The sequence below is a fragment of the Strongylocentrotus purpuratus genome, unplaced genomic scaffold (genome assembly GCF_000002235.5).
Source record: "Strongylocentrotus purpuratus isolate Spur 01 unplaced genomic scaffold, Spur_5.0 spur5_scaffold_17, whole genome shotgun sequence".
Taxonomy (NCBI): Eukaryota; Metazoa; Echinodermata; class Echinoidea; order Camarodonta; family Strongylocentrotidae; genus Strongylocentrotus; species Strongylocentrotus purpuratus.
In genome coordinates, this window is record NW_022145602.1 from 6,072,442 (window position 1) to 6,097,948 (window position 25,507).

Here is a 25,507-nt window from a genome sequence, read left to right on the forward strand (position 1 = left end):
CTACGTCCTTAATTCATAACTGACAGTAATGAGGATTAATGCCTCACAAATGGGCACTTATACAGCTGATCGACACGGTTTTTATTTTGGGGCCTGACAGTAACGAGGCCATTGCTTAGCCACTGAATCATCACGCAGCGGGGGCTAGCTAGGGTACGTCGCCGCCCGACAAATACAAAAAACAAAGAAAATGCATTAAATTATTAATGCATTGCATCCCCCCCCCCCCGGGTCCCCAACAGGAAAAAATCCTCTTAAGGGCCATGCATTATGGTTCAAGGCATGCCCACACATGAATTGGGGGGGGGGGGTAGGACAGTGCTGTTTGCTGTTTAAGAAATTAAGGTACATGTACCTAAATACGCTATATAAATATACAAGTCAAAAAATAGAAAGAAACAAAAACAAAATCAACAACAAAACACACAAAGATAGAAAGAGAGAGATAACGAGACAGATATAGAGGGGTGCAAAGAGAGAGAGAGAGAGAGAGAGAGAAAGAAAGGGGAGGGATATATATATAGAGAGAGAGAGAGAGAGAGGGGGGGAGAGAGAAAAAACATCAACAAAACACACAAAGTTAGAAGGAGAGAGAACGAGATAGACATAGAGGAGTGCAATTAGAGAGAGAGAGAGAGAGAAAGAAACGGGGAGGGGAGTGAGGGAGATATATATAGAGAGAGAGAGAGAAAGGGGAGAGGGAAAGATAGAATTCTAGGACTTTACCTTATGTTTGTTTATCCGTCTTTTTCTTTCACAGGTTGATGTCGATTGCATGGGGTGTTTACACTTCGACCTTTGTTTATAAGAAATCTATAGGTAGCCATAATTTGTGTGCACTGGTGTCAATGCGCCACTGAGCATTTACATGGGTTTTATCACTTTAGCCTATAATTAGTCACTGATTAGGAATATATTTCCATGAACACTTTATGTTTATTCTCTCAGCTAGTTTTCCGTTTGTCCTTATCAAGATAAACCTATGTTCTTCCAATAAGTGTGGTGGGTAGTATCGTTTGTTTGATGCCATACTCGTGTTTTTAAAAAAAGAAGATATTTGAGCGCTTTAATGGGCCTCGATCTATATAAAGCTATCCTCACAATAACTCTCTTCATAATAATATTTACACACACCACTGTCACGTATGGTTCAGTGGGTTTTATTTGCATGTGGTTATTGAACAACGGACGATACCATGGTTAACATAATGTATTGTATATTAGGTATAGCCTTCATCTTGGCAATACCGGGTGCGTTTGTTACGTACATTGCCAGACTAAAGCTGCAGCAAGCGGAGTGTAAATAGGCTGAGATATATCAGTACCCATTGCGATATTTTGTTACCTCGATCGCCGCGCACTGAGGACAACATTACTATATCTACATGACGTGTTTCGCTTAGATTCACAGTGGTTGTATACATGCTGCAAAGCTCACGCAGTTCCTGCTACATTATCATTTGAAACAAATGTTGCAAAAACATGATGGAGATGGATCGCCCCTACGCAATCACACTCTCCCTGTGAATTCAAGTTTGTTCTGAAAGACAGTCGTGATTAAAGATGTCTCCATCCATCGTCGGCGATCCGGCCTTGAAGTCGACAACGAGTCGACCATCTCTTCGACATCGGGTGAGGAGACGATGGGGACGTGTGGTGGTCGTAGCGACGTTCGCCCTCTACTTCGTACTATATGGGATCCTCTTCAGCTACAGTTTGCTCTTTGTCGCATTTCAGGAGGAGTTTAAGAGCAGTGCGACGTTGACAGGTAAGCATGTGCTTGATTTTGTTTCGAGATTTAAACAAAATATATAGCTGTTGCCAAAGTACTCCATTTGTTTTGGCTAATTATGATCGACCCCCCCCCCCCCCCTCCCCCCCCCCCCCACACACACACACACACACACCTTCTCTTTCTCTCTCTCGGTCTCTATCTGTCTTTGTGTATGTCCCATTCCCCTTTCTCTCTAGATGCTGCTCAGTGTAGATGGTAGCGCTCAAAATACACGGGGGCGGTGGGCGATTCGCCCCCGTCAGGTTGCTCACGGGGGCGATTGCAAAATTAAAAATCGCCCCCGTGGAATTATGAAATAAAGATTATCTTTTCTGTTATATCTTTAACACAATATTGAGTTTCAATTTTCAAACCTTAAACCAATGAAATAGAACTTAGATTAGCGTGCAAGATTTCCCGTTCTATGAGTAGGCCTATTATTACCGATTCAGCTCGCAGTGCAGTGCCGCCGTCAGCAGTGGTTATAGGCCTACTGCGCCGTTAGTAACGGTACGTGTGCACGCTGCCGCGCCATGTCTGCTGGAGCTGGAGGCGATCGCGCAAGGGCAGAAACCCCGGCCCCCCACTCAGTGTTATTTAGGGTACGCATATGCTTGTTCCCTCTTTTTGAAAGCACCCCTATCTGAGGACTGCCAACATTTCCGAACCCCCCTTTCGCGGGCTTTTCGTGGGCTTTTCCTGCCTTGGAGACCCCCTTATTCATGAAAATGCTCAATGTACCCACCTTTTTAAAGAAATCTCCGGGTGAAAAGTTAAAACACCCCTTTTTTTCAATTCTCGGGCCGGACTTTGTCGCACGAAAAGTACCCCTTTTTACCGGACATTTTGGTAACACGCATGGGATCCGTCTCTACTCGGAGTGGGGGGAGGGGGGCAGAAACATGGTTATGGAGAAGTTTTTCGTTGTGAAAGCGTAAACCCGCTGAAGTCTGGTGATTTCAAATGATCAGCAAATAATGAACCTCGACCATTAAATTAATATTAGGGACTTTTAGATTTGCACGATGAGAACGTGGGCTACAACGTGTGACTGCCAGTGCCTTAAAAGTACGTAACACGTCCACGTCCACGCAAATCTAAAAGTCCCTATTGAGAGGAAGAGGAAGACCATGATGTCGTGGAATGATATGGTAACATGGGCAGATCTACGGGGGGTAGGGGGTTTAACCCCCTCCTCCCCCCCCCCCGGCCCCCTTGGGCTGCCGAGTGAAAATGTGATGTGCATAGAAAAACGCCATTATGTGTCCAGATCGACCCAAACAGTAAGATGTTAGTAGATGCCAGGGAAACATTACGGGGGTTCAATAGCAACAACAAAATGTTCACCTCGCCGCTATGTGGCTCGTGGACGATGCTTCGCATGTAAGTAGATACCAGGAAAACATCACTTACGGGGGTCCAAAATGAGGGGCGGATCCAGCTGGCGGCAAGAGGGGGGGGGGGGGCCAAATCTTGAGAAAATATTTAGCGGCGAATCAGCCAGCCGGCGATCGGCGATCGACGAATGAGCGGGGTGGGGCTGGATAAATGCACATATATTTGTTTAGGGGGGTCCATTTTTGGGGGAACATTTTTGCGCTGACTCAGCCGGCCGGTGAATATTAAAGCGGGAGGGGGTGCTAGACAGGAGGACCACTAATCTATTCTATTTTTTTCAGGGGGGATGTGAAGCGCCGTTTTAGCATGACTTTCTTTTTAACTCTTACTTTCACCTATCTCAGATAACTCTAAGTTTGTGGTTGCTGCTTTATAATGTAGTTGATAATGCATGATTAAAATAAAGAGAGAGAGAGAGAGAGAGAACCACCATCATTTTGCAATGGTTCAGGGTTTGTGTATTGTACATTTGAAACCATTTCTTAGCGTCTCAACCCTAAAAAAAATAGCGAAACTATTTTTGAGGAAAAGCATTATACTGAACTGAATAAAGAATAATAGCTTTATATTGGCTCATACTAATACTAATACGAGCTAAAGACAATGTGGTATTTGTAAAGAGGTATTCCAAAATGACATTCTGATAATCAACATTTTGTTCTGGTATCATATGTATATACGCATAATACAACTGACCTTTATAATTTCTTAACGTGACATAGCTTCTTCTTCTCCCCTTGCAAACAAAAAAGAAAACAAGGTTATTTAATAAAAGGATCATGCGACAAATAATCATTGTGACTCAAATTGATGCTTACATTTACGGACCCTCAGAGAAGACCTAAAGCCGTCTGTCCTCTGGTTGCTTACTAACAAGCATTTATGCTATCTTGGCAGTCAGGCAAAATAACCACCACATCATCATCATTTACTTATTCTAAAAAAAAACGTTAGTGAGTACTGATTTTTATTGATAATATTTCTTTTTCGATATTACCTTTATTTGGTTTATTCTAATGAAATTTATTAAAAGACAGGATGGCGGCTCCACAGCTGAATTAAATGTCATGAACATACATTATGCAAAGGAATGCAAGGTTAAAGAAATGCAATCAGATATTATACATTCATAATCTCTAAGAGAGCAATAGGTTTCATTATTCCTGTTTTATGCTTCTTCTCGGTGGTTATATAGACCATTTTGTGGCTCGATGATATTGGCGATTATTATTCTCATTATTCTCAAAGAGAAAGACAACTGAAAAATTATTCGTCAACATGTTCACGGATGTCTGGAAGTGATAAGACGATTTTAATCACGATGAAAGAAAAATAAAAGAGGAAGTTATTACCGGGAATAGGGTTGGTTGTACCGTTTAAAATGGTTATGTCTTCCCCCTATTGTTTCTGTTTCAAAGATTCTTTTGTCGCTTAATCCTTTTATTTTCAAAGAAAAGGAAAGTTTGAAAGAGCATTATAAAAAGATGTCACAAATTATAATGCTATGATTTGAAGCCTGCCTGTTTCTTGGATTTAAAAATGAGAAGGGAAGGAGCTGTTGTAGATCGAAGTGAATATGATGGTCTCTACTGCTCAAAGAGGGAGATGTATATGAGGAAGAATAGTTAAAGGGAATCACTCGTCAGTTTCCATGTGCAAAAGGCCATAATTCGCTGACACCAGACTTGGTGGATAATAAAAATCATTAAAGTGTGTACAGGTATTAGGCCTCCACACAGCGAACCCGTTGGCCAATCGACAAATCCCCCTCGTCTATCGAGAGTCTTCGGGTGTCGGAAAAGTGAGATGACTTTACCATCTGGGGAATGGGTGGAAAACGCAGTACGTTACATAAGGCCTGATGGTCATAAAACTGAAGGCTAATTCTGGTGATTGACAGCACCTCTTATTTGGTAAACACCTGAACGGTGTTGAATTCCCAATGAGAGCTAACTACTGAGTGTCTTTAAGCATTTTGTTGTATTGGATTGTTTATATGTTTGTTTATTTTCTTTCAGGTTGGGTCGGTAGTATCCCGCTCAGTATCTCGCTCATGCTCGCCCCATTCATCAAGCTGGCTTCGGAAAGATTCGGCTATCGCTCGGTATCCATCTTCGGCATCGTATTGGCTTCGGTCGGAGTCTTTGTGACGTCATTCTTACCGAGTCTTTTACCCATGTTTGGTACGTACGGGTTGATGGCCGGGGTGGGCACCGGGATCGTCACCGTGTGTGCCTTTGATCTGATCGTCCTCTATTTTCCCGAGAAGAATACAATGCGGGCAGTCGCCATCGCTGTTACTGGATCGACAGCAGGTAAGCTATCTTTTATAGTTTGCCCTTTGTTAAATTTAGTAGAACTTTGCAGAGAGGTGAGACAGTCTCACGTCTCTGCTAGAACGTAGAATCAAAATAAACACACAGCAACAACAACAAAAATGACAACAACAACTAAGTTCATCAGATATTGAAAATAAGATGAGTCTTATTTGTCGGACTCTTCCTTCCTTTTTACTGTCTTTCTTTTCTTTTTCTTTTTTCTTCTTCTTCCACTTCTTCTTCTTCTTCTTCTTATACTTCTTCTTCTTCTTCTTCGTGTTCTCCTTCTCATTTTCCTCATTCGTCGTCGTCTTCTTCTTCTTTCCCTTGTTTTCCTTCTTCTTTTCAATCTTTCTCTGCTTCCACAACACTTCAGTTAATCTTCTACATACATTTTCCACTTGTGTTTATTGTATTCATTCTCTTTTCAATCTTTCAGGTATGCTGGCTTTGACACAAGTCATGGCTCTCCTCATTACGAATTACGGCTGGAGGATCACACTACGAATCATGGGAGCTCTTCTTCTCGCCGTCGGTCTTCCATGTGTCCTCACCTACACCCTTCCATCAGATCACTATGGGAACAGAAAAACGAAGAACAGATACTGCAAAGTTATAACAAAACAGGACGATTATGCCATCGACAGAATCGCTGAAGCTATGCCGGACGATCTAGACAAATGTCCTTTAATTGGTTTACGACCCAGCCCATCCAAGATGGATAGAGAATGCAATAGTAAACTAATTCCCGGTAGTCTGCCAGCTTATATACTTGTAGATGGACTGGGGGAGAATAGGGAGAGTTTGCTGTTAGATGAAGAGCAGCGCGCAGACGACACAACGGTGATGGAAAAGTCAGTTAACGATCGTAGTCTGATATCGGATGCTTGTTCCGAAGATAAGCAGGTAGTAGAGAAGGCGGAGAATGCGAAACTTGACGATAAGAGATACTATCATCAACTGACGACGAACTGTGACGTGTCGTATCAAACCCCATGCGATGAAAGCAGCAACGGTGATGCCACGGTCGATGTTCTTGATTCTGAAGAAAAAGTTTTCACAATGGATCAGTCGAGGGGCACCCAACAGGCTTGGCAGAGCGATGACTGTTCCCCAGCAAACGCGGCCAGACGTTACCCTATCAACAACGACAAAGAGCTGGCTAATGAGGCCCTTGATATCTTAACATCGGAGAAGCCTCTAGAGGATCTTCAAGACCCTGGGATGCTTCTGAAAATAGGTAGGGCCCTGACCTTCCCAGAGCTCTGGATGATTTCTTTGGCAACCATCCTTAATGGAATCGGTGACTGCTTCTACTATGTAAACGCGGTGAGGAACGAGGGTAAAACAAATATTCCAATACACACTTTTACGTTTAAGGCCGCCATTTTTATTTCCGCGTAAACATTGCGTTATCAATGTTTTCAGATGCGCATGCATTGTTGCGTCACTGCCTGCGCTGTACGCTTACATCATATTTACATGGGCGCCATTTTAATTTACGAGTAAACAACTTTGTTTACTCGTAAATTAAGATGGCGCCCATGTCTGCGCACGCGCACTCTTGTAACCGTAAGAGGGTGTGCGCCATTTTAAACAAAGCCAATGACCTAGAGGTCATGTATTTATGCGTAAATTGAGATTGCGCCCATGCAAATTATGATGATATCACTGCTTACGCGCTGCATTGTGCGCGCACATCATCATTTGCATGGGCGCAATCTTAATTTACGCATAAATACCACTGACCTCAGGTCATTGGCTTTGTTTCAGGGCCAATGACCCGAGGTCAACTGTCTGCGCATGCGCACTGATACAACCGTAAACTGGTGTATTGCTCTAACTAAAACCCATGGCTAATAGCAACCAAGAGCAACAAACAGCAAACGGAATATGAGAGTCGAAAATAAGCCGACGAAAAATCCCTGAGCAGCTAAGACAGAGCCAAGATGTTCTTAAAAGACTGCAAGGCTGTTTCAAGGGGTTTTTTTACCACATATTCAGACGGAGATTTAATTTCAGGTCCTAACACTTAAAAACAGATGAGGATCTTGTTTTGAAGATCGATGTGGCCTTTTGGTCGCTTGCATTATGTCAGACGTTGTCAGCTACTGGTGGCTCTTAGCTGCTCTTGGCTGTTTAAGCAAGGATCCCTGTTCAATTCAATTTAATGTTTTCATTTGTCCAATGTACGTTCATCATGGATATTTGTTTCGCTCACATGTATTAAATAATGGCTCAGACAAAGCTTACAAAGAACAGGAATAGGATACAAAATATCAATACATGTTGGTAATGACAAAATAATAGTCATACATGATATTGATTTTCGTTTGGTTACGGCTTGTTACAGTTTCTTAGGTTACGTAATTCAACTGTCTTCATGTATATCTATGAATAACAATTATTTAAAAAACCGATATATACTTTAGGCAGTCTCTAACAGTATGATCGAAAAAAAAGAGTATTGAAATCAGCTACAATCAGCTATCACCTACTTCTTAAACGTAGCAATGCTCCCGAAATTGAAGTGCCGCGCTTCTGATGACGATGAAGGATTGAGAGACAACTTAAAAGATTTGAACCGCTAAAGCGCTTTTGTCTAAAGGATACATGATACCCGATTATATTACACTTTGGTTGTCTCGGCAAATAGTTACACAACAAAAACCAGTAAAATGCACTTCTTTTCTTTATAATTCTGCTGTAATGGTAACAGTTAATTGGTCTCTGGATTGTATCCTTACAGGTCTACCGTAAACTATTTCCACCCCCCCCCCCCCTCCCCATGTTTATATCATACATGTACGTTACAATTTTGGGCCCTGTTGCTTAAAACTTTGACATTGGTGGTAACTTTGCCATTAATTTGATTTGATTGGCTGTTGGGTAATGTTGCCATGGTTGTTAATATTGATGGCAAAGTTACCATCAATGGTAAGTTTTATGCAACGGGGCCTTGGACCTTCGTTATTTCTCCCCAGATCAATTACCTAGTGTCTGTTGGTTTCATGGAGCAGACAGGCGTTCAGTTCGTGTCTTTCACCGCCTTGGTCATTCTTGTTGGTAAAGTGGCTCTAATTTTCATCGGGGAACATCTTCCCTTCCCGAGAATCTTCATCCAAGTCATTTCCAACGTCATCGGTATCATCGTCTGGATCTTACTTATGATCGTGAGGAGTGTTATACCAGTTTATTGCACAGCCATTGGTAAGTTGAATGCACCTTGCCTGCAGTGACCAATCATGAACTATTCTTTATTACATCGATGGTAGTAGTATGATTGCATTTCTTTACGGAAGCCAATCATGTTTTACAATTTTGTTTGTATCGATGACTGTATTTTTTGATTGAATGCAACTTCTATCGCACTAGCCAATCACGATCGACTTTTTGTATAACTGATGGTAATTTGGCGATTTAATGCAAACTTTCTAGCATTAGCCAATCACGATCAACATTGTGTTACATCATAGATGGTAAATTTGGGGATTGAAAGCAAAATCTCTAGCGTTTGCCAACTATTATCAACTGTGTAATGCAGCGCTGGTGATAAGTTCGTAGTTGAATGCAAACTCTATTGCGTTAGCCACTAATTTTGTGGCGTCACTAATCATGCCAATAGATTTCCGGGGGGTTGAATGCCAACTCACTTGCGTTAGCCAATCATGTTTAACATTTAGTTGCATCGATGATGTTAAATTTGGGAGATTGAAGGCAAACTCTAAGGTAAGCCATTCATGGTCAACCTTGCTCAGTGGCGTACGCAGGATTTTTTTCAAGGGGGGGGGGGTTAACATTTTGAAATCGGGCCGAAAATTTCGCAACGACTCAGCCAGCCGCTGAATAAGCATTAAGTTAAAGGTATAGGGTTAGGATTAGGGTTGCAATTAAGATTGAGGTTATATGTAAGGGTCAGGATTTTATAAATTGTGATGGGTCCAGGGATGAAGTTTTTAAAATTCATTAAAAATCACATATAATTGAATTGCCTTTTAGGCGCTGGCATCTCAGTGGCAATAACCAACGTTGTCACGTTCAGCCTTGCTCCTGATTTCTTTGGCCAAGAGAGGACGACGGAGACTTCAGCGGTGATCTTCTTCTGCTATGGTACTGGGTATCTTCTCGGCTCTCTCGTGGGTAAGGAACTGATGTCAAAGTTTTAAAGTAGATACAGAGTAGTTGTCAACAATGCGGGTACTCGAGCATTCGACTACACGTTGCAGCCCTAGTAAAGACCAGTTCTGGTCATGCCATTGCATTGTGAAAGAAACGTTGGGGAATCGACCAGAAAAGGTTGGTCATCTAGCATATAAGTATTGGTGTGTACTGCAAGGTTCCGGAATCATCAAAATGATAAGAAATTTGGCCCAGTCTTGGTAAAGTTACAAGCACTAGCTGTACACAGAAAGATGTATATGGGACTACGCGACACATGCGCGACACGTGCGCGATATCTATCAGGTCCAAATAGATGATTTACCAAATATATCAATTAGTAGTCGGTTTCTCGGCAAAATTTGTATCATCACGTATTAGTCAAAACATATTCTTTCACACGATTGGGAATAGGAGTTTCCATTTCATATTTTGAGAGGAGGGCGTTTCCAAAACTGATCTTTACCTTTAAATTAAGGCAGGGTATTTTTACCGACATCGCTACGACTGCTGTAATGTATTTTCAATTGCGCCATCTTTTGGTGAAGGCGTGTACTGGAGTGATTTCTGGTTCCTGTACCCTAGCATCATAAGTAAACGCGAGCGACATAGGATGGTCGGTTGGTGATACATTGTGGAACAAGGTTGTCGACACATCGGGAAATGTGAGAAGCACGTGGCAGGTTACGTAAATCTGAATTGGTGTTAGTAGAATACCCTGCCTTTAACATAGTTTCTTTGTTTCATATTGATTTTATCAATTTATATCTGTTTCAATATGGGCATGATGACATGCACAAAGCACATATACATGATTGATAAATTCTGTAATCGACATAACGCAATGTAATAAAATAGTACAGATAAAAAAGGCAAAATAGAAATATTAAAGTACTAAGCATGACATCAGAATATTGTTGAACTGAATGTATACTTTGAAACGGAGTGGCATGATGTAGAAGCAATGGTTTTATTGAAGAACATGACATAATCTTTTACATAAAAAAGAAACTGGTAATAGTAGATTAATCAACATATATTAACTTGATTACACCATAAAATGAATGGTATTGGGAAACCTTTAGGAGCTAAGCTTGTGAGCGGGGCCCTATAGTAAACAAAATAAATACGTTAACAATATGGCAACGTGAGTAAAAAAAAATATATAACTATTTTGAACACTTGCCACCTCTTCGATCTTCGGAATTTTCTAACGATGCCAACAGTTTTTCTGCAGAAAATGTATAGGATCCAAGAAAACCGGTGCTGCATTTTAACGTAATCTACATCTAAGTCAGCGCGCTAGCGTTCGCGAAACAGGCCGAAGTTCTCCTCACGCTTCGGTTTCGCGTCTGTTGCACCAAGGAGTTACTACACTCCTTGGTTGCACGCACGTGAATACGTAGGCCTACTGCGGTCGCGTCGTCCGTAGTCGTATTTTACCCGATTTTCCCCGAGTGGGCCTCGGGAAAGACGCATAGTCTCGGCATGCTACAGCCCCTTTAAGTTGTGAGCACTACATATTTATCATTATCATTATCGAATCGTTGGAATATGTCAAACCCTGTAATTAGATCACAATATGTTATTTCCTGTTGTAGATAACATTATTCTCGTTTTAAATTATCAGGTCAAAGCATAGACAACACAGGGTCCTACATAGGCGCCCTCTGGGCTTTCATTGGTATGTACATCACATCCGGGATACTGCTCCTAATGGCGCCCCTTTATCAACGCATCTTCGCGCCCGAACGGTTCGTGACGTTTGACATACATCGGAGGAAACGGGAGGCGAGGAGTGAATGGAGTCGGCTTAGGAAAAAGGACAGACATCGCTGCACGGTTTCAAAGGAAGAGATCATCGTGTGTGAACTAGTGTCAAGTGTGTGACCATGTATGGACCTACTCCAAGGTGTGACCATGATGAATGTTTGTAGGATATCAGTATATTCTCCGTCGACTACTGTTGTTCCGATGTACTTTCCTACACTAACCAAATGCCTAACTACAATCCTAAATTGATTGAACCCTTAACCTAACCTAACCTATAAGACAATAATTGTAGCTTTTGACGAAATGAAGCCCGTGCAAAACTATTTTCGCCAGAATAAATGTCGGATCGCCGTTCAACTGGATTTGGCTAATCATAAAAGGGACCTATGAGACTTCCTTGAGGGACACCACATACCTTCGGGCAGAGCGATTATACTGCCTCCCGCCGCGTGATTATGCTGGAAGGTATGATTGGTTGGTTGAGTACACCGAGAGATGTGTATCCGGGTAGCTGATGTTTTTTAATGGAATATTGGTAATATCGAGATAACCATGCTTCTGGGGACCGACAGTTTTATGGTACCGCTTGCAATATATTCAACTGCAAATAAAGGGAATGATTTGTTGAAGTTTTGATGAAATAAGATATTTAGGTGGGCTGTATCTAATACAGACCACCTTATAATTTTGTTAAAATTGCCTTTATTATTATTATTTATTATTTATTATCAGGTGGGCTGTATAACGTACAGACCACCTTATAATTTCGTTAGAATTGCCTTTATTTATTTATTATCAGGTGGGCTGTATAACGTACAGACCACCTTATAATTTCGTTAGAATTGCCTTTATTTATTATTATATATTTTTCTTATTTCTAACCACTTTTTTGTGAACAAGATAACTTGGAAATGGCTCAATCAAATGCCTAGAAATTTGGCACACATATGTATAGACATATGTACAAAGCACAATAACGTTTTCAACATTGACCTTCACTGATGACGTCATCTAGGCGCCATTTTGTAAAATTTTACGAAAATCAACTCATGATCATATCTTCATAACCAAAAGGTATTTCTCGTTCATATTTATCATGATCAAGGTCAATATCCGTCCGGTCAATAAAAGGTCAAATAACGCGCGCGTGCGCGTACGTCCGCGCGTCAATGCGCGCGCAAAAATTTGAAATGCTCAAAATCGTCTGAAAATCATTTTGCATACGTTTTAGGCCATTCTAAGCATTTTATAAAAAATCGCGCGTACGAGCATGCGCGCGCGTTTTCGCGCGTAAAACTTTTGCACAACATTGAATTGCCTTTTTTTTTTTCTTTCATAATATACCACATATATTTACAAACATATTGATACCATGTTTGTCTCTTTATGACTATTAATAACGGAATGATCGACCGTTTAACATAAATCTCCATGCGCGCGAGCTCTTGTAATACATAGCATATATGGGCAAAAACACGCCTATACAAAATCCATTGTAGCTCTTTAGGATGCAAGGTGACCCCAATTTGTTTTCATATTTTAAAAGAGTATGATTCGGAAATATTGTTTCATGTCTCATTTGACCCTCAATTAACTCATGACGTCATCATAATGGCCTCCGAACTCAAAATTCCAATTTGCATATTATGACGTCAGCATATTTATGGAAAATTGATTGTATCTCTGTAAATATTGATCAATTTTCTTCCAAATTTTAATATGTTCTAGCTGAGACAAATTTCTACAAATGCAGTCAGTACTATTCTTCATTTTGACAAAGGTATCATGGCGTATTTTTGCGATTAAAGGAGGCATGTCAATTTTTCACATTTTGCGTGTATTCTCTATGGGACATGACTTTTTCTCAAAACTCGATTCTACATTCCCGTCTTTCGCGGGCAACATCTACGTCATTTTAGCTTCATTTACGCTGAACTTCGAGTATGATGTAGCTGAGACAATTAGCTATCTCAAATGTGCCCTTCATTTTGTCTAAAATGTTAGCTGGACCAGCCCACCTATACTTGTACCAAACAAGTATTACAAATCTAGTTATATATTTTTCTTATTTCTAACCACTTTTTTGTGAACAAGATAACTTGGAAATGGCTCAATCAAATGCCTAGAAATTTGGCACACATATGTATAGACATATGTACAAAGCACAATAACGTTTTCAACATTGACCTTCACTGATGACGTCATCTAGGCGCCATTTTGTAAAATTTTACGAAAATCAACTCATGATCATATCTTCATAACCAAAAAGTATTTCTCGTTCATATTTATCATGATTAAGGTCAATATCCGTCCGGTCAATAAAAGGTCAAATAACGCGCGCCTGCGCGTACGTCCGCGCGTCAATGCGCGCGCAAAATTTTGAAATGCTCAAAATCGTCTGAAAATCATTTTGCATACGTTTTAGGCCATTCTAAGCATTTTATAAAAAATCGCGCGTACGAGCATGCGCGCGCGTTTTCGCGCGTAAAACTTTTGCACAACATTGAATTGCTTTTTTTTTTCTTTCATAATATACCACATATATTTACAAACAAATTGATACCACGTTTGTCTCTTTATGACTATTAATAACGGATTGATCGACCGTTTAACAAAAATTTCCGTGCGCGCGAGCTCTTGTAATACATAGCAAATATGGGCAAAAACATGCCTATACAAAATCCATTGTAGCTCTTTAGGATGCAAGGTGACCCCAATTTGTTTTCATATTTTAATAGAGTATGATTCGGAGATATTGTTTCATGTCTCATTCGACCCTCAATTAACTCATGACGTCATCACAATGGCCTCCGAACTCAAAATTCCAATTTGCATATTATGACGTCAGCATATTTATGGAAAATTGATTGTATCTCTGTAAATATTGATTGATTTTCTTCCAAATTTTGATATGTTCTAGCTGAGACAATTCTCTACAAAGGCAATTGCTATTATTTTTCATTTTGACAAAGGCATGGCGTATTTTTGCGATTAAAGGAGGCATGTAAATTTTTTACATTTTGCGTGTATTCTCTATGGGATATGACTTTTTCTCAAAACTCTATTCTACATTCCCGTCTTTCGCGAGCAATATCTACGTCGTTTTAGCTTCGTTTACGCTGAACTTCGAGTATGTTGTAGATGAGACAAAAAGCTATCTCAAATGTACCCTTTATTTTGTCTCAATTTTTTGTTGGATCAGCCCACCTATACTTGTTCCAAACAAGTATTACAAATCTAGTTTCTTTATTTTTATTTCTTCCACTTTTTTGTGTGCACGATAACTCAAAATTGAACCGTCCAATTTCTTTCAATTTTGGCACAGTCATAGGTCATTGCCATAAGACGTGACAGGAACCTTTTCAAGGTCATCAAGTCTTCATGACGTCATCCAGGCGCCATTTTGTGTTTTTTTTGGAAAATTTCAAATGATCATAACTTCATAACTGAAAATCATTTCTCATTCATATTTACCATGATCAAGGTCAATATCAGTCCGGTCAATTTCAGGTCAAAAAAAGCGCGCGTGCGCGTACGTCCGCGCGTCAGTGCGCGCGCAAATTTCAAAATGCTCCAAATCGCCTCAAATTCATTTTGGATACGTTTCAGGCCATTTTAAGCATTTCATAAAAATCACGCAAAACACGCATTTTTGCGCGTTTTCGTTCGTAGCGGCCAAACGAAGAATAATTTTCTGTACGTCTTTTTGACGAGGGTATTCCTTATCTTTTTCCGAACAATTTGATACCATGTTTAGCTTTCCATGACCATTATTGACGGAATTAGCGTCCGTTTAAAATACATGTCCGTACGCGCGTGATCTTGTAATACATAGCATATATGGGCAAAAACATGCCTATACAAACTCCATTATAGCTCTTTAGGAAGTCCACAAAACCCCCAATTTTTTCTCATATTTGGATAGAATATGAGTTGGAGATATGATTTTAGGTCTCATTTGGCCATTATATATATCGTGACATCATCATAATGGCCTTGGAACTCAAAAAACGAATTTGCATATTATGACGTCATCATATGTATGGCAAATTGATTGTATCTCTGTAAATATTGATTGATTTACTTCCAAACTTAGGTATGTTGTAGCTGAGACAATTCTCTACAAGATCAGTGCCCATTGTTTTTCATTTTGATGACGTCATCATGGTGAAAATTTCAATTAAAGGCGACATGTCAGAATTTTCTTCATTTGCGTGTATTGTCTATGGAAGGTGAATTTCGTTCACATCGTGAATCTACATGACACTCATCTTTGAGCACTATCTCGCTTGTTCGTGCTCTATTTTATCCCAACTTTTGGTATGTTATAGCTGAGACCATGGGCTACAAAACCGGTGTACTTTGTTTTTTGATCAGATGTTGGGATCATGTCAGAATTTTCAATTGAAAGTTGAAATTGCACATTTTCTAGAACTTTGAAGGATTTTCTTTATTATTATTAGGTGGTCTGTCTTCGACAGACTACCTATTGTTTTCGTCAGAATTTTCTTTCTTTATCAGGTGGGCTGTATAACGTACAGACCACCTTATAATTTCGTTAGAATTGCCTTTATTTATTTATTATCAGGTGGGCTGTATATCGTACAGACCACCTTATAATTTCGTTAGAATTGCCTTTATTTATTTATTAAATATTTTTCTTATTTCTAACCACTTTTTTGTGAACAAGATAACACGAAAATGGCTAGATTAAAATCCTTGAAATTTGGCACATATATGTAAAGGCATATGTACAAAGCACAATAACGTTTTCAACATATTGACCTTTACTGATGACGTCATCTAGGCGCCATTTTGTAAAACTTTACGAAAATCAACTCATGATCATATCTTCATAACCAAAAGCTATTTCTCATTCATATTTATCATGATCAAGGTCAATATCCGTCCGGTTAATTTCAGGTCAAATAACGCGCGCGTGCGCGTACGTCCGCGCGTCAATGCGCGCGCAAAATTTTAAAATGCTCAAAATCGTCTCAAAATCATTTTGCATACGTTTTAGGCCATTCTAAGCATTTTATAAAAAATCGCGCACACGTGCATGCGCGCGCGTTTTCGCGCGTTAAACTATTACACAACATAGAATCCCCATTTGTTGGTCTTTCATAATATTCCACATATTTTTACAAACAAATTGATACCATGTTTGTCTCTTTATGACTATTAGTAACGGAATAATCGACCGTTTAACATAAATTTCAGTGCGCGCGAGCTCTTGTAATACATAGCATATATGGGCAAAAACATGCCTATACAAAATCCATTGTAGCTCTTTAGGATGCAAGGTGACCCCAATTTTGTTTCATATTTTGATAGAGTATGATTCGGAGATATTGTTTCATGTCTCATTTGACCTTCAAGTAACTCATGACGTCATCATGATGGCCTCCGAACTCAAAATACCAATTCGCATATTATGACGTCAGCATATTTATAGAAAATTGATGGTATCTCTGTAAATGTTGATTGATTTTCTTCCAAATTTTGAAATGTTCTAGCTGAGACAATTTTCTACAAATGAAGTCATCACAATTGTTCATTTTGACAAAAGCATCATGGCGTATATTTGCGATTAAAGGAGGCATGTCAATGTTCACATTTTGCGTGTATTCTCTATGGGACATGATTTTTTCTCAAAACTCGATTCTACATTCCCGTCTTTCGCGAGCAATATCTCCATCGTTTTAGCTTCGTTTACGCTGAACTTCGAGTATTAATGAGATATCTTAAATGTGCCCTTGATTTTGTCTCAAATTTTAGTTGGATCAGCCCACCTATACTTGTTCCATCAAGTATTACAAATCTAGTATATTTTTCTTATTTCTAACCACTTTTTTGTGAACAAGATAACTTGGAAATGGCTCAATCAAATGCCTAGAAATTTGGCACACATATGTATAGACATATGTACAAAGCACAATAACGTTTTCAACATTGACCTTCACTGATGACGTCATCTAGGCGCCATTTTGTAAAATTTTACGAAAATCAACTCATGATCATATCTTCATAACCAAAAGGTATTTCTCGTTCATATTTATCATGATCAAGGTCAATATCCGTCCGGTCAATAAAAGGTCAAATAACGCGCGCGTGCGCGTACGTCCGCGCGTCAATGCGCGCGCAAAATTTTGAAATGCTCAAAATCGTCTGAAAATCATTTTGCATACGTTTTAGGCCATTCTAAGCATTTTATAAAAAATCGCGCGTACGAGCATGCGCGCGCGTTTTCGCGCGTAAAACTTTTGCACAACATTGAATTGCCTTTTTTTTTCTTTCATAATATATATATTTACAAACATATTGATACCATGTTTGTCTCTTTATGACTATTAATAACGGAATGATCGACCGTCTAACATAAATCTCCATGCGCGCGAGCTCTTGTAATACATAGCATATATGGGCAAAAACACGCCTATACAAAATCCATTGTAGCTCTTTAGGATGCAAGGTGACCCCAATTTGTTTTCATATTTTAAAAGAGTATGATTCGGAAATATTGTTTCATGTCTCATTTGACCCTCAATTAACTCATGACGTCATCATAATGGCCTCCGAACTCAAAATTCCAATTTGCATATTATGACGTCAGCATATTTATGGAAAATTGATTGTATCTCTGTAAATATTGATCAATTTTCTTCCAAATTTTAATATGTTCTAGCTGAGACAAATTTCTACAAATGTAGTCAGTACTATTCTTCATTTTGACAAAGGTATCATGGCGTATTTTTGCGATTAAAGGAGGCATGTCAATTTTTCACATTTTGCGTGTATTCTCTATGGGACATGACTTTTTCTCAAAACTCGATTCTTCGCGGGCAACATCTACGTCATTTTAGCTTCATTTACGCTGAACTTCGAGTATGATGTAGCTGAGACAATTAGCTATCTCAAATGTGCCCTTCATTTTGTCTAAAATGTTAGCTGGACCAGCCCACCTATACTTGTACCAAACAAGTATTACAAATCTAGTCAGGTGGGCTGTATAACGTACAGACCACCTTACAATTTCGTTAGAATTGCCTTTATTTATCAGGTGGGCTGTATAACGTACAGACCACCTTATAATTTCGTTAGAATTGCCTTTATTTATTTATTATTATATATTTTTCTTATTTCTAACCACTTTTTTGTTGGCAAGATAACTTGGAAATGGCTCAATCAAATGCCTTGAAATTTGGCACACATATGTATAGGCATATGTACAAAGCACAATAACGTTTTCAACATTGACCTTCACTGATGACGTCATCTAGGCGCCATTTTGTAAAATTTTACGAAAATCAACTCATGATCATATCTTCATAACCAAAAGCTATTTCTCATTCATATTTATCATGATCAGGGTCAATATCCGTCCGGTCAATTTTAAGTCAAATAACGCGCGCGTGCGCGTACGTCCGCGCGTCAATGCGCGCGCAAAATTTTGAAATGCTCAAAATCGTCTCAAAATCATTTTGCATACGTTTTAGGCCATTCTAAGCATTTTTTAAAAAATCTTTCGCGCGTAAAACTATTAGACACCATAGAATCGCCATTTTTTTTCTTTCATAATATTCCACATATTTTTACAAACAAATTGATACCATGTTTGTCTCTTTATCACTATTAATAATTGAATAATGGACCGTTTAACATAAATTTCAGTGCGCGCGAGCTCTTGTAATACATAGCATATATGGGCAAAAACATGCCTGTGCAAAATCCATTGTAGCTCTTTAGGATGCAAGGTGACCCCAATTTTTTTTCATATTTTGATTGAGTATGAATCAGAGATATAATTTCATGTCTCATTTGACCCTCAATTAACTCATGACGTCATCATAATGGCCTCTGAACTCAAAATTTCAATTTGCCTATTATGACGTCAGCATTTTTTTGGAAAATTGATTGTATCTTTCTAAAAATTGATTAATTTTCTTCAAAATTTTGATATGTTCTAGCTGAGACAATTCTCTACAAATCTAATCGTCACAATTTTTCATTTTGACAAAGGCATCATGGCGTATTTTTGCGATTAAAGGAGGCATGTCAATTTTTCACATTTTGCGTGTATTCTCTATGGGACATGACTTTTTCTCAAAACTTGATTCTACATTCCCGTCTTTCGCGAGCAATATCTACGTTGTTTTAGCTTTATTTACGCTGAACTTCGAGTATGTTGTAGCTGAGACAAAAAGCTATCTCAAATGTACCCTTTATTTTGTCTCAATTTTTTGTTGGATCAGCCCACCTATACTTGTTCCAAACAAGTATTACAAATCTAGTTTATTTTTCTTATTTCGACCCACTTTTTCGTGGACAAGATAATTTGAAAATGGCTCAATCAAATATCTTAAAATTTGGCACACATATGTATAGGCATATTCACAAAACATAGCAAATGTTTTAACCTTGACCTTGACTCATGACGTCATCTAGGCGCCATTTTGTGAAATTTTCTGAAAATAAACTCTTGATCATATCTTCATAACCAAAAACCATTTCTCATTCATATTTATCATGATGAAGGTCAATATCCATCCGGTCAATTTCGGGTAAAAAAATGCGCGCGTGCGCGTACGTCCGCGCGTCAATGCGCGCGCAAAATTTAAAAATGCTCAAAATCGTCTTAAATTTTTTTTTGCATACGTTCCAGGTCATTTTAAGCATTTCATAAAATATCGTGCACACGCGCATGCGCGCGCGTTTTCGCGCGTAATACCATCACAAAACATAGAATTGCCATTTTTTTTTCTTTCTTGATATTTCTCATATTTTTTCGAGGAATTTGATACCATGTTTATCTCTTTATGACCATTAATAACAAGATGAGCGTCAATTCAAGAAAAATGTCGGTGCGCGCGAGCTCTTTTAATACATAGCATATATGGGCAAAAACATGCCTATACAAAATCCATTATAGCTCTTTGGAATGAACCGTGACCTTCAATTTGTTTTCATATTTAGATAGAGTATGAGTCGAAGATATGATTCCATGTCTCATTTGGCCATTAAGTGTATCGTGACATCATCATAATGGCCTTGGAACTCAAAATACGAATTTGCATATTATGACGTCAGCATATTTATGTAAAATTGATTGTATCTCTGTAAATATTGATCGATTTTCTTCCAAATTTCGATATATTGTAGCTAAGGCAATTCTCTACAAGTTTAAATTTTTACCATTTTTCATTTTGATGACGTCATCATAGTGAAAATTTCGATTAAAGGCCTCATGTCAGAAATGTCTTAATTTGCGTGTTATGCCTATAGAAGGTGAATTTCGTTCACGTCATGAATCTACATGATCCTGTTTTTTAAGAATTTTTAAGCAGTATCTCGCTTATTTTTGCTCTATTTTGTCTTAAATTTTAGTGGACCAGCCCACCTATACTTGTTCCAAACAAGTATTACATGTCTAGTTTGTTAGTAGAGTTGTTACGAACCTTATTGAGTTATTTCCATTTTCTCGGTCTATTTCTAGAAGTATATATTAAATGTTTAATCTTCTGGTGCTTTTATACTGATGTAGTCATGGTAATTGGGATGTAATTACCGATATTGGTTTTTTGTTCATTCTCTCTCATATCTCTGTTTCGATATGTCAAAATTCAAAAAGTAATCCGTTCGTTCCTCCGCGACGTTTTGTGCCTTATCATTGGCACCTCTTCAATTCGTTGCCTGTTATCATGATGTGTCATTGAAGGTGCAATCTACTCAAAGTTCACCCACTCTTCAAAATTTTAATATTCATCATTCGATACTAAGGGGGCCAAAATGAATTATTCGTCTTGCCTTACGAGTATCATAATCTTTTACCAATCACACTGGTTTATTCATTTCTCTTACTCACATTCTTTTCTTTCATTTAGGTGGACATTTCTTTTTCTTTCCGTCCTTTCATCTAATTCACATTCATTCCTGCAAGATTCCTTGTTTATAAAGTGTAACATAATGATTATATAATATAATTTCTCTCATTTTCCGTTTAAAGCAATTTATAAAGTCATATATATAGCCCAATCGTGTTTTATCTAAAATGTATAAAACCGTCACGTAAAAGATGAAATTATACTCATCCATCGTACGTCATTGTAATGTAATAAAGGTATACATATCGGTAAATATTAATAACAATATATGTAAATGGTTTTATGCATCATTGTATCTTACGAAAAACGGTGAGGAATGTGTTACACATCTAAATAATGGTTTCATATTTTCAAGAAAAAAATGGAGTTTTTCTGTGGGAGAGAGAGAGGGTGAAGAGAGAGTGGAAGAAAGAGAGGGTGAAGAGGGAGTGGAAGAAAGAGAGGGTGAAGAGAGAGAGTGGAAGAAAGAGAGGGTGAAGAGAGACTGGGAGAAAGAGAGGGTGAAGAGAGAGTTGAAGAGAGTAGAAGAAAGGGTGAAGAGAAAGTGGGAGAAACGGAGGGTGACGAGAGAGAGTGGGAGAGAGTGGAAGAAAGAGAGGGTGACGGGAGAGTGGGAGAGAGTGGAAGAAAGAGAGGGTGAAGAGAAAGTGGGAGAAAGGGAGGGTGACGAGAGAGAGTGGGAGAAAGAGAGGGTGAAGAGGGAGTGAGAGAGAGTGGAAGAAAGAGAGGGTGAAGATAGAGTGGGGAAAAGAGAGGCTGAAAAGAGAGTGGGAGAAAGAGAGGGTGAAGATAGAGTGGGGGAAAGAGAGGGTGAAAAGAGAGTGGGAGAAAGAGAGGGTGAAGATAGAGTGGGGGAAAGAGAGGCTGAAAAGAGAGTGGGAGAATAAGAGGGTGACGAGAGAGTGGAAGAAAGAGAGGGTGAAGAGAGACTGGGAGAAAGAGAGGGTGAAGAGAGAGTGGGAGAATAAGAGGGTGACGAGAGAGTGGGAGAAAGAGAGGGTGAAGAGAGAGTGGGAGAAAGAGAGGGTGAAGAGAGAGTGGGAGAATAAGAGGGTGACGAGAGAGTGGAAGAAAGAGAGGGTGAAGAGAGAGTGGGAGAAAGAGAGGGTGAAGAGAGAGTGGGAGAAAGAGAGGGTGAAGAGAGAGTGGAAGAAAGAGAGGGTGAAGAGAGAGTGGGAGAAAGAGAGGGTGAAGAGAGAGTGGGAGAATAAGAGGGTGACGAGAGAGTGGAAGAAAGAGAGGGTGAAGAGAGAGTGGGAGAAAGTTAGAGGGTTAGAACATTAGAAGGAATTACGCCTTCAACAATGTTACCGGTTCACCTTAAGCAAACTGTTATTGCCCGAGTGTTTAAAAGGTTTACTGAGTATTGATCTGTCTCATAACTACATTCCACCAATTTTAACAAATGTAAATAATAATTTTCGCTTGGCCGCTGTACTAACTCTCATAAAATAATACTTCAAGTAATGTAAGATTGTTTTATACGCATGCTCTGTCTCATGTTAAGAATTATTCTAAGCGTGCCTCAGTTTTATCTGTACATTAATAAAACTTTAGCATCTAGAAAGCTAAATTCTAATACTGCAAAATCAATACTCTCTCTCTCACTCTCATTGATAATGGCAAAGCTTGGTCTCTATAATAATAATAATAATAATAAAATAATAATAATAATAATAATAATAACGTTTTATTTACCCAGGGTAGCCACTTCAGTTATGAAACTGCTCATTAGCATGCAGTGGCACTCCTCCCCTCCCCCTCCATCCGGCCTCTCTCTCTCTCTCCCTCTCTATCATACATACACACACACGTTTTGTCTGTCTCTCTACCCCGCTCTCTCTCTCTCTCTCTCTACCCCCGTAGGCTTGATTTGGACTGGGGTGACCGGCTGAAGCGTCTAAACTCATACCCATTTTTAAGGGTCACTGTGTCAGAAAATGGTTCCCATTATTAGGGGCTTCCATTCATTTTTCCGGGATTTTGCATCTAGAAATTTCACTTTAGCGACATTATGGAGGAGATAATTATCCTGAAGAAAGTGTTTAAGGCTAAGATATGAAAAGTGGGGACACTGCAGCTCAAGATTATACCCCATGTTAATGGATTTTTTGCAAAAATGTAACCCATTAGAGTGGTACATCCCCGTATAACGTATTAGGCGAGTACCCACCCCCCCCCCCCCGTGGGACTCTACCTCTATCTCCATATCTCTCTCTCTCTTTCTCTCTCTCTCCCAGTCCTTTTCTATTCCTATCTCTCTCTCTCTCTCTCTCTCTCCCCCTGTCTCTCTCTCTCTCTTTCTTCCTCCCACTCTCTCATTCTCCCACTCTCTCTTCACCCTCTCTTTCTCCCACTCTCTCTTCACCCTCTCAATCTCTCACTCTCTCCGACGCTCTTCTCAACCACTCTCTCTCTCTCCTACTTATCCCTATCCGATTTCTTCCGAGTCATTTTTGTAAGTTATTTATAAAGGGGATGGGGATGGATGCACCCTATTACAAGATTCTTAGTCAGCGCTTGAAGATATATAAATAATTCTTAACAAGTAACTTACTGCATGCTACGATTTCTGAAACTGAGAAACTGCATTTTTTTTCAAAAGATTAAACCTTTATTTAGTTGTGTAACACGTTCTTCGCCGTTCTTCGTAAGATACAATGATGCATAGAACCTTTTACATATATTGTTATTAATATTTACCGATATGTTTACATTTATTATATTACAATGACGTACGATGAATGAGTATAATTTCTTCTTTTACATGTGCTTTATACATTTTAGATCAAACATGTTGGGCTATATATATTATATATATATATAGGGCTTTATAAATTGCTTAAAAACGGGAAATGAGAGACATTATATTATATAATTAATATGTTACACTTTATAAACCAGGAATCTTGCAGGAATGAATGTGAATTAGATAATAGGACGGACAGAAAAAGGAATGTCCGCCTAAATGAATGAAAAAAATGTGAGTAAGAGAGATGAAGGAGCCAGTGTGATTGGTAAAAGATTATGATACTTGTAAGGCAAGATGAATAATTCATTTTGGCCCCCTTAGTATCGAATGATGAATATTGAAATATTGAAGAGTGGGTGAAGTTTGAGTACATTGCACCTTCAATGACACATCAGGATAACAGGTAACGAATTGAAGAGATGGCAATGATAAGGCACAAAACGTCGAGGAGGAACGAACGGATTACTTTTGAATTTTGACATCACGAAACAGAGATATGAGAGAGAATGAACAAAAAACAATATCGGTAATTACATCACAATTACCATGACTACATCAGTATAAAACCACCAGAAGATTAAAGATGAAGTTGAGTTCTGGTCATGCGATTGCATTGTGAAAGAAATGGTGTGGAATCGACCAGAAAAGGCTGATCATCTAGCATATAAGAATTTGTGTGTATTGCAAGGTTCTGGAATCATCAAAATGATAAGAAATTTGGCCAAGTCTTGGTAAAGTTACAAACACTGTACAAAGAAAGACATATGGGACTACACGAACACTTGGCGTAAAAATCCTACCTTGGATTTTTACGATGTTAAATGACATATTTAGAATATGAAGGCAATTGAAGAGCCATGCTTTTCAGGGAACATGTCTTATCTGATGTTCTTCCACACTTGCATAATAAGAATGATAACGCTTACATCTTATTTTTCACCTCTTCCCAGAACTCAACCTTCTCTTTAAACACTCTAGAAATAGATCGAGCAAATGAAAATAACTCAATAAGGTCGTAACAACTCTACTGACAAAATATCTTATTTCATCAAAACTTCAACAAATCATTTTCCCCTTTATTTGCAGTTGAATATATTGCAAGCGGTACTATAAAAATGTCGGTCCCCAGAAGCATGGTTATTTGGATATTACCAACATTCCATTCATAAACTTCAGCTACCCGGATACATATATTTCGGTGCACTCAACCAACCAATCATACCTTCCATTATAGTCACGCGGCGGGAGGCAGTATAATTGCTCTGACCGAAGGTATGCGGTGTCCCTCAAGGAAGTCTCATAGGTCCCTTTTCTGATTAGCCAAATCCAGTTGAACGGTGATCCGACATTTCGTCGCTGTTTTCACGAAGTGACGGTAGTGAAAAAAAAATGCATTCACTTTGCGTTACGATTTTCCTCACTACCGTCACTTCGTGAAAACAAGGACGAT

The 25,507-nt window shown here is 39.0% G+C and overlaps 1 protein-coding gene across 1 annotated transcript; it reads left to right on the forward strand.

The window, feature by feature from the left end:
• The first annotated feature begins 1,012 nt into the window (after window positions 1–1,012).
• LOC100894070 lies at window positions 1,013–12,067 on the forward strand. Its single transcript, XM_030988559.1, has 6 exons — window positions 1,013–1,768; window positions 5,191–5,487; window positions 5,930–6,819; window positions 8,475–8,700; window positions 9,490–9,630; window positions 11,279–12,067. Exons 1-6 carry the CDS (start codon window positions 1,564–1,566, stop codon window positions 11,536–11,538), a joined length of 2,019 nt encoding a protein of 672 aa, XP_030844419.1. The 5' UTR covers window positions 1,013–1,563; the 3' UTR covers window positions 11,539–12,067.
• Window positions 12,068–25,507: the final 13,440 nt, after the last annotated feature.